Source organism: Brachycentrus maculatus, unplaced genomic scaffold (assembly GCF_059751285.1).
Source record: "Brachycentrus maculatus isolate JH-2025_06_01 unplaced genomic scaffold, ASM5975128v1 h1tg000013l, whole genome shotgun sequence".
NCBI lineage: Eukaryota > Metazoa > Arthropoda > Insecta > Trichoptera > Brachycentridae > Brachycentrus > Brachycentrus maculatus.
In genome coordinates this window covers 905116-915000 of record NW_028280767.1, presented here as the reverse complement: position 1 = coordinate 915000, position 9885 = coordinate 905116, and the positions used below count along the sequence as shown (strand labels likewise).

At 29.5% G+C, this 9885-nt stretch overlaps 1 protein-coding gene across 3 annotated transcripts in view; it reads right to left on the bottom strand.

Annotated features, from left to right (window-relative positions):
- DIP-delta (Dpr-interacting protein delta) overlaps positions 1-8463 on the bottom strand; it is a 117717-nt gene extending 109254 nt beyond the window's left edge. For 2 of the 3 annotated variants that reach the window (XM_088263740.1, XM_088263756.1), the window contains exons 1-2: positions 8336-8463; positions 3565-3805 (exon numbers count right to left, since the gene is read on the bottom strand). In XM_088263740.1, the coding sequence (XP_088119866.1) occupies positions 3565-3652 (88 nt within the window). In that variant the 5' untranslated portion in view covers positions 3653-3805; positions 8336-8463. The remainder of the gene's footprint in view (positions 1-3564; positions 3806-8335) is intronic. The other variant, XM_088263748.1, reaches the window with a different exon arrangement.
- Between the last annotated feature and the right edge of the window lie 1422 nt (positions 8464-9885).

Below are 9885 nucleotides of genomic sequence, written 5' to 3'. Positions count from 1 at the left end.
TACAACATTTTGAATGTGTCAAAATACTTGTTCACAAAATCTGGATTATCTCAAATTACAGGAGTTATTTTCATATTATTTAATTTAATATAAGAGTTTCTGCTCAATTAAAAGCTTCTTTTCATCTCGCCAATAGATGTATCTAGTGAAGTTCTAACGATTCAAGAACAAGTGGTTCATATATATAGAACTTCCAACAATTTGAGCAGTATGGTTGTCAATAATGGGTAGAATTGGTGAATGTTACACGTGTGTAAAGTGATCATTTAAACGAGCCTATGACGGTTGTCAGCCCCGTAAATGCCCAGACTTCCATATTCTTCTTCATCTTTGATGAGATGTCAAAAAATAATATAAATAATATGTTTTTAATAAATCTTTTGATTTTTTAAAAATTAAAATAAAATTAGCTACCCACACTTTTTAAAGTTCCCCGACACCTGGCAAGGTGAACGAATGACAGAGGATCTACCGTCGGCGTCGCGGGGTCCATTAACGGATTACAGGATTATTTTCTCAAAATAATTAAGCATTAAATTACAGCTTTTACAAAGACGTTTTATAAAAACAACGAAACATTTATTACGGGAAAGCTTTTCTAGACGAGTGACGAGAATGATTTATGTTTTGTTATTATTTTTTTTTATGAAACAACGTGTTTGTCTCATATTTCCAAGTAAAACAATACTTAATTGCCCGTTTTGCAAAGTTTAAATTTTATATTAAAATGACCAACTTTGAATGATCATTTTATTTGAAAAAATTAAATAAATTATAATATTTTCAAATAAAATATTTTTTGTTAGGAATCACTTTTTTTAAAATTAATTTTGAAGTGTTTTGATGCATTCCACATCATTTTTAAACACATTGCTTTTTAAATATTTGTATTTATTTTATAGTTCATAAAAAAAAAAAACATTTTACACTTAATTTAGATCACATATCGCTCACTCCTTTCAAGAACGTCATAAATCAAAAATCGTCAATTTTCAGTTGTGCACGTTTTCGGAATGCCCAGAAAATGTACTATATTCCAGCAAAAGTGGCATATTTTTAACTTAATATTTACCCGCTACAGGGCAGAAAGTGTTGTTTTTGCATTTTGAAGAAAAGGTATTGTTTAATTATTTTTTTAAACATACGAAATATTTTTCAAATGGTGAAAAAACCTTAAGTTTTTACCTAAAAAGATCTGTTGCACAGTAAAAAGTTCAATAAGTGGCTTGATATTTATTTTTAATACACTGTATTATATTTTTAATCTTTAAAAACGCTCTCCTGATAAATCAAGTTTTTTGATTTATGACGTTCTTGAAAGGAGTGAGCGATATATTTACATCATCTAACATTGTACCAAAAAATATTTTTAAATTATTTTAGACTCTTTTCATTCTTCATAAATAAAGGCATCTCATAATTTTTATTCGAACTCTTATACATATGACGCAAATATAATTTTTTGTATCCTTGGGACGTTGAAGGATGAAGACTGCGAGTTTGGAAGTTCAAACATTAGTATGACTTCCATAAATTTTAAAACAAGAATCAGAGAACATGAATTATGTTTAAGAAATAATGATTTTTCACCATTAAAACATAAACCATGATGACATTGACCTTAAACGATTCTGAGGGATTAATACATATCACTCACTCCTTTCAACAACGTCATTTATCAAAAATCGTAAATTTTCAGATGTGCATGTTTACGGAATGCCCAGAAAATGTACTATATCCCAGCAAAAGTGGCATATTTTTAACTTAATATTTACCCGCTACAGGGCAGAAAGTGTTGTTTTTGCATTTTGAAGAAATGGTGTTGTTGAATAATTTTTAAATACACTAAATATTTTTCAAATCGACAAAAAACATTCAGGTTTCACCTAAAAAAATCTGTTGCACAGTAAAAAGTTCAATAAGTGGCTTGATATTTATTTTTATAACGTTTCATTTTATTTTTAAACTTTAAAAATGATCTCCTGAAAAATCAAGTGTTTTTGATAAATGACGCTGTTGAAAGGAGTGAGCGATATATGGTTCACCTACATAAAATTTCTACATTGATATGAGAGAAAGGATTTATATAGAATTTCTTTTCATTATCCAGATAAAAGAGTTACATAGTAATCTAAGTAAGGTTAAGTTTTATTATTATTATTAAACCCTTATCCGCACCCCAATGGTGCATAGGGCACTGCATCATATAATCGCAGTGTTATCTTGATCGTTAACACATGAAGGAAAGGTGATCAGCCTTCCGCTTCAGGTACCAGTCCAGGGTAATTGAGTGAAAAAATCATTAGTTTTATTAGTATCTTTATTCTGCACATTAAACCATCAGGTAAGTAGCCAGGGGAATGATTTTAATTTTTAATCCCCTCGTGAATCGTTCTACTGTAAGGTCGGTTAATGGAAAGTATCAAATTACATCATAAGAAATTATTAAAAATATTTTTTCAAAATTTTGTTCCCTTCATTATTAACGACCGTAGACCGACAAATTTGCACAAAATACCAGTAAATTATTTGTAAAATTTATGATAAAATAATAAAATAAAGAATAATGTAATTTTTTTATAATTTTGAAAATAAAATAACAAAATAAAATGATTAAATAATTAAACGTAGCATTTTCATTGGTTATTGTTGTGATATCAAAAGTAGCTACATATTTCCTATGTTTAACTAAAAAAATACATTGAACCAATCTAGATGTTAACAATATTTCAGGGGTTTCGAACCAATAATATGTTTTCTCTTTTTAAAGATTTAAAACTCAGTAAACATTGAAAAAGGTTATGGTGTTTTTTTTTAGTTCAAAATGGACGTTTTACAAAACAAATTGTACGTGATATTTAATTTTTTGATTAAGAATTTTTATATGTTCATATAAGTACTACATAAACCGTCATTGACTACATATACCGATTGAGATTTTTTATATATTCATATAAGTACTACAGGTCCCGGGTTCGATTCCCAGGGGGGTTAAAATAAATATGGCCGATTTTCACTCTCATATTTATTTAATATCACCCTGGACTGGTACAAGAAGCGCAGGGCTGATCACCTTGCCTTCATGCAATTAACGATCAAGATAACACTGCGTCGCTACGATGCAGTGCCTTATGCACCATTGGGTGTGGATAAGGGTTAGAAGAAGAATAAGATACCGTGTGAATACCTGTCCACATTTTTTATTCTCAAGACTAACAAGTGCTTTAGTCGTTAAGCTGGCAAGCCTGCGCGGCGCGCTGTCATAGTCTGTGCGCGCTATGTGTACTCGAGTTTTCTGACAAGATTTTCAATACTACTTTGAATCACATACTACTTTGATTAAATTTTTTAAAACTGTATTTTTTCGTAAAATACACTAAAACGTCCAATTTGAATTGAAAAACCTGTAACAAAGAATACATAATATCTTTACACTTAAGGATTCAACATGATTTTTTTAAAAGTCAATTAACTAAAAAATTAGAACTAAAAAAAATAATATTGTTTAAAAAAATTAGGGTATATGAAAATTTAATATTTTTTAAATGATAGGTATTTGTTTACCTTGACTTATGATTGTGAAGATGTAGAGTAAGACCACGCGTCGGTGATGTCGTCCCTTCGATGTGTTGCAGCGCCGGGCAGCCACCATCCTTCCGCCTTCGAGATCCGGCCAGTCCGAAACACTTCCGTTTTTAAATCCCGAATGGTCAATGATCCCTGACTACACAATCATCTTACATCGACTGACGCTAATTGTCTATTGGGATGAATAAATACGTCAGATTTAAGCACTTATAAAACACTATAAAAAAATCACATTTGTCATATAAAATAAAAAAGGGTTAAACCAAACTAATATAAAAAAATATGTCCGCCTCCGTAGTGTAATGGTCAGCATACTCGCCTACCGTTCTGGAGGTCCCGGGTTCGATTCCCAGGGGGGTTTAATAAATAAAAGTGATTTTTTCACTCTAATATTTATTCAATATTACACTGGACTGGTACCTGAAGTGGAGGGCTGATCACCTTTCCTTCATGTGTAATCGATCGAGATAACACTGCGTTTATATGAAGCAGTGCCCTATGCACCATTGGGGTACGGTAAGGGTTTAAAAAAAATATATTAAAAAAATAAAAAAATAAATTTAATAATTACTTTTTTTTTTACAAAAATGTAAATAATATTAGTAGTTAACCACTCGCTCGGTAAGTGGTTATATACTTATATTATTGACATTTTTGTAAAAAAACAGTAAAAATGACAAACCACAAGGTAAATGCTTTAAATATTAATAATATCGAGAAAAATATATTAATTATTATCACCAAAGACTTAGACGATAAGAAAAATATGTAGTATCCATTCATACATCCCAAAAAAAAACTTCTAAACTAACTTACTAACTAAATAACCATGGCACCGCTTCATCGCAGAAGTAGGCAGAGGAAAAAGAACGCGACACTAATCTGTCATGCCATGTTTTTCTCGATCTTTTCTGCTTCTATTACCAACCATATTCGAGTCATAATTTTTTTTACTATCTCTCAATTCATTTGATCAACATGTCCAAACCATCTCAACACACCTTTCTTAATTTAATCAATAGTAATTATTTCAGCTTAGCATTCCTTCCTTATTTCATCGTTCCAATATCTATCATACAACGTTTTGCAGCACATTCATCTGAGAGAAATCATATACATTCCTACCAAAAAATTAACGGAAACTACAGGTATTCAAATAATAATTATATGGAAATGATTTACATCATTCATCAATATCATTCATCGTTCACTTTGTGTAATACCACTTTGTGTAAAAACACTGCTTCATGACCACCGGTTACGGAAAAACCATTCCATCATCAGGTCAAATGTAGACTAAAGTAAAAATAAAACGGTCTCTTTTTATATAAAACATTTTATATTTTATTTGAAAGAGTTAGAAAGAAGATAATGGAATCATAATGGGAATATTTCAAAAGCTTATATGAAGTTAAATTTAATTTGTTATTTATTATTGGTAAGTTTTTATTAATTGCTTGACTTATTTCTAATTTCTCAAAATTATCTTAGCGTAGACCAGTTTAATATGCATATAAATTTTGTATGCCCGTTAGTTTATTAAAATTATGGTACTAAGATATAAAATGATTTGAAAATTCAGAAAAAATAATATTTTTAAGACAACTCAAATATTCTATAATTGTAATATTGAATTTACGTTATATTTTTCTAATGTAAGGCTGGTAATCAGATAATTTTTATTTGTAAGAGTGTTATATTACCATACCACAAAATAAACAATGCTTTTAAAATGCAATATACATTATTTCATTTGACAAAATGATTGAGATGAGGTATTCGACTACCAGTAGGTAATATTAATGTTTGAATTTAAACTTTATAATACGATTAAAAAAAATCTATTTTGTGAATTTAAACCCTTTAAAAAATGACAAAAAATTACTTCTTGTCCGCCTCTGTAGTGTAATGGTCAGCACGCTCGGCTACCGTTCTGGAGGTCCCGGGTTCGATTCCCAGGGGGGTCAAATAAATATTAGTGATTTTTTCACTGTAATATTTATTCAATATTACCCTGGACTGGTACCTGAAGCGGAGGGCTGATCACCTTTCCTTCGTGTGTAAACGATCAAGATAACACTGTGTTCATATGAAGCAGTGCCCTATGCACCATTGGGGTGCGGATAAGGGTTTTATTATTTATTATTTTTAAAAAAATGTTATTAAGCTCCATCATTACAATATGCATTGATATCTTGTGTAATATAATGTTAATTTAATATATTACTTTAAAAATATTTCTACAATGATAAAAATAAAATATGGTTGATGTAATAAACAACAAAAATAATTTATTTTCTTAAAATAATAGTTTTATGTGTTATATTACCATGCCACAACGTTAAAAATGCTTAAAATAACCAAAATATATTTTATCATTTGACTTATTTATTGTGGTGAGGTATTTGTGTCCCAGTAGGGTCAATATTGATGTATTAATTTATACTTTATGAAAATAATCAAAAAATTAAAATTTCTAAATTTCAAAACCTAAAAAATCAAATATAAATGTCATTTAGCTGTCATTCCAATAAGTTACAAGACACCTACATATCGCTCACTCCTTTCAACAACGTCATATATCAAAAAACTAGATTTTTCAGAATACCGTTTTTAATGTTCAAGAATATAATAAATTGTATTAAAAATAAATATCAACCCACTTATTTAAACTTTTTACTGTGCAACAGATCATTTTAGGTATAACCTAAAGGTTTTTTCTCTTGAAAAATATTTAGTTTGTTTAAAAAAAATAGTTGAACAATACCTTTTCTTCAAAATGCAAAATCAACACTTTCTGCCCTGTAGCGGGTAAATATTGCGTTAAGAATATATAATATAAAAATTAAATGAAAACATGCACAAATGAAAATTGATGATTTTTTATATCGCTCACTCCTTTCAAGAACGTCATAAATCAAAAATCGTCAATTTTCAGTTATGCAAGTTTTCGGAATGCCCAAAAAATGTACTGTATTCCAGCAAAAGAGGCATATTTTTAACTTAATATTTACCCGCTGCAGGGCAGAAAATGTTGTTTTTGCATTTTGAAGAAAATGTAATGTTTAATTATTTTTTTTAAATATGTTAAATATTTTTCAAATGGAGAAAAAACTTTCAGGTTTTACGTAAAAAGATCTGTTGCACAGTAAAAAGTTCAATAAGAGGCTTCATATTTATTTTTAAAACACTATGTTATATTTTAAAACATTAAAAACGTTCTCCTGAAAAATCAAGTTTTTTATTTATTTATGACGTTCTTGAAAGGAGTGAGCGATATATGACACTGTTGAAAGATGTGAGCGATATATGTAATTAAAAGTAGAATTCAATCCAATAACTTGGATTAATATTGGATATATTACGCAAAAATTTAAAATGGTAGAACTTATTCAGCTATGTCAAATTTTAAATCAACTAATGTAAATTTTTTTTTGTGTTTTAAAATAATGGTAATTTCAAAATGTTTTTAAGCATCTAAAATTGTTTATGATATGTATGCCATGAATAATTTTCTTTGTCTTAGTTGTAATGGGAATTGTTTACCGGCGGAAGATGTTAAAACTTTACTCCATTATTCAGAAAAGTTAGAAAATAAGGCATAAATAAAATTAGTGAACTGTTGATCATAAGTAAAATATATGTTCTTCACTAACGATACATACTTTAGGTTTTATTCTCATTCTTTACAGTTTCTATCGGCTCTTCCCGCTACTTTTCTTACAAAACTCGCTATTAATTTGATTTATAGCTAAAATTTCACGAAAACATTGCTATCTTCAACTGATTTTTCTTGAAATCATTACGATTTTAATTTGAATCACAATTTTAAATGTTTTTGCATTACTGTAATATTTAGTTATGTATCAAATATTTTTGATTGTTTGAAAAAAATGTAATCTCTTAAGTAGAAGTTGCCGCCTTTAGCTAGTATGCTGGAGGTCCCTGGTTCGATTCCCAGTGAGAAAAAAATACATTTAAAAAAATCACTTTAATATTTATTTATTAAAATTTTGTCGTAGACTTATTTAAAAAAAAAAACTTTTTAGAAAATTTCGATGGATATAAACCGCATTCTTCTTATCATTCATCGTTCACTTTGTATTATCCCACTGAAAAACACTTGTTCATGACTACCGGTTTCGGAAAAATCCATTTCATCATCAGATCAAATGTAGACATAAACACAATAAGTAACCAATTAATTTTTGCTTCAAGTGCACTTTTTAAAATATTCCCATTATGATTCCTTTAACTTTTTTCCTTCTCTCTGAAAAAATTATTATAATATATTATGCTTTTTTTAAAAATAAGAGACCATAGCAATTTCACTTAAGTCTACATTTGATGATGGAATGGTTATTCCGAAACTGGTAGTCGTGAAGTAGTGCTTTTTAGTAGTACTATACAAAGTGAAAAATAAATTAAAAAAATAGTGTTTTATTACCATATCATAATGTTAACAATGATTTAAATATTTTAAAAAATATGTACCTAAAAATTTATTTTCAAATTTTATTTTCTTTTTTTAATAAAGTTTATTTGTTCATCTTTACATATAAAGGGTGAAAAATATTCAATTTAGTGGCATTTTTACACTTTTTTAACTTTATAAAAACTTTTCGGATAAAAAAAAATAAATAAAAGAGAGTTGAATGCTTTGATACGAATTTATAAATAAATGATAAATTATAGGTGGACGTAATTAATTGCCGTGGAAGCAAACTACGTGAAAGGAGATTATTACTCTTGTCGGGGAGTTTGCATGCAACAGTTGCCCGGGAGTTAATTATCGCACTTTGATTAAATCGACGTCGGGAGATCGGCGTCGCGACGCCAGGTCCGTGCGGTCTCGTTCGTGCTCGCTCGTCCGCGTCGTCCAACCGACGGCGTCGTACTAAGGCCGGCGGAGGCTGTATCGCGGCGGGCGCAGGCGCCGGTAAGCCTCTTGCAGACTGCACCCGACTGCGCTTTCGGGAGATGGAACAATAACCGTTTGCTCATCGTTTTTCATGCCGATCTATAGGGCGGATTACGTTTGTCGGGAAAACTTCTCGCAGCGGAGTCAATCGGCAGAAAAAACTGCAAAGGAACACTCGCTATCTGTGATTTTATTTTTGATAGATCACAAACTTTTCTTAACAAACTGAAAAATATAATTTGACGTATCTTTCTACGGGATTTTGACTACAAAGGCGATTTCTAATATTATCAAAATAAACCAAATTATGCATTTGTTTTTAACCATTTGAGTAGTATATTTGGTATTTTTAGATTTGGCGTTTATAATAATTGAATCGGTCACTTTATGGTCATTTTCTATCTAATTTTTGTAAATAAATTCACCTGGGGATTGTTTGCATTCTAATCAATTGCTTCGTTTACTAAATTTAATAAAGTTGAGTGATAGGAGAAAGCTATATGATCTGATTAACTTATACAAAATTTTGAACAATATTTTAGACCATCCCTTGTAATTGCAAATAATAAATATTTATGCCCCAACCAGAAACACGAGAAACCGTCAAATATTTTACTGTAATAACAGCCGGACAGTGTCTGGATTCAACACATCCATTCACCGAATGCAAAACCTGGGCAATGATTACGCGGACCATACCGATATCTGGAATATGTCACTTGCTAACTATAAAGCAAGAATAATTACAATACTTTATAGTGATGTATAATTCCTTGTCTTATACGATTACTATTGTTCAATATACATTACTTAAAAGAGATTATAATTTTATACAACAATTATTACATGTCGCTCACTCCTTTCAACAACGTCAAATATCAAAAGTCGTCAATTTTCAGTTGTGCATGTTTTAGGAATGCCCAGAAAATGTATTTTATCCCAGAAAAGGCGGTACATTTTCAACTTAATATTTACCCGCTATAGAACAGAAAGTGTTGTTTTTGCATTTTGAATAAAAGGTATTGTTTAATTATTTTTTTAAATATACTTTTATTTTTCAAATGGAGAAAAAACATTCAGGTTTTAGTTAAAAAGATCTGTTGTACAGTAAAAAGTTTAATAAGTGTCTTGATATTTATTTTTAAAACATTGTATTATATTTTTAAACTTTAAAACGATCTCCCGAAAAATCAAGTTATTTGGTATATTATGACGTTGTTAAAAGGAGTGAGCGATGTATTATATTTACAATGTACTAATTGGCTACGGTTGTAAGCAAAGGGAAAAAATTATCTTTTTTATGTTAAATTTTACTTGGTTTTACTAACGTTATGAGCTCATGTAACTTCTGAATAAAGTACATTTTGTTTTATGAC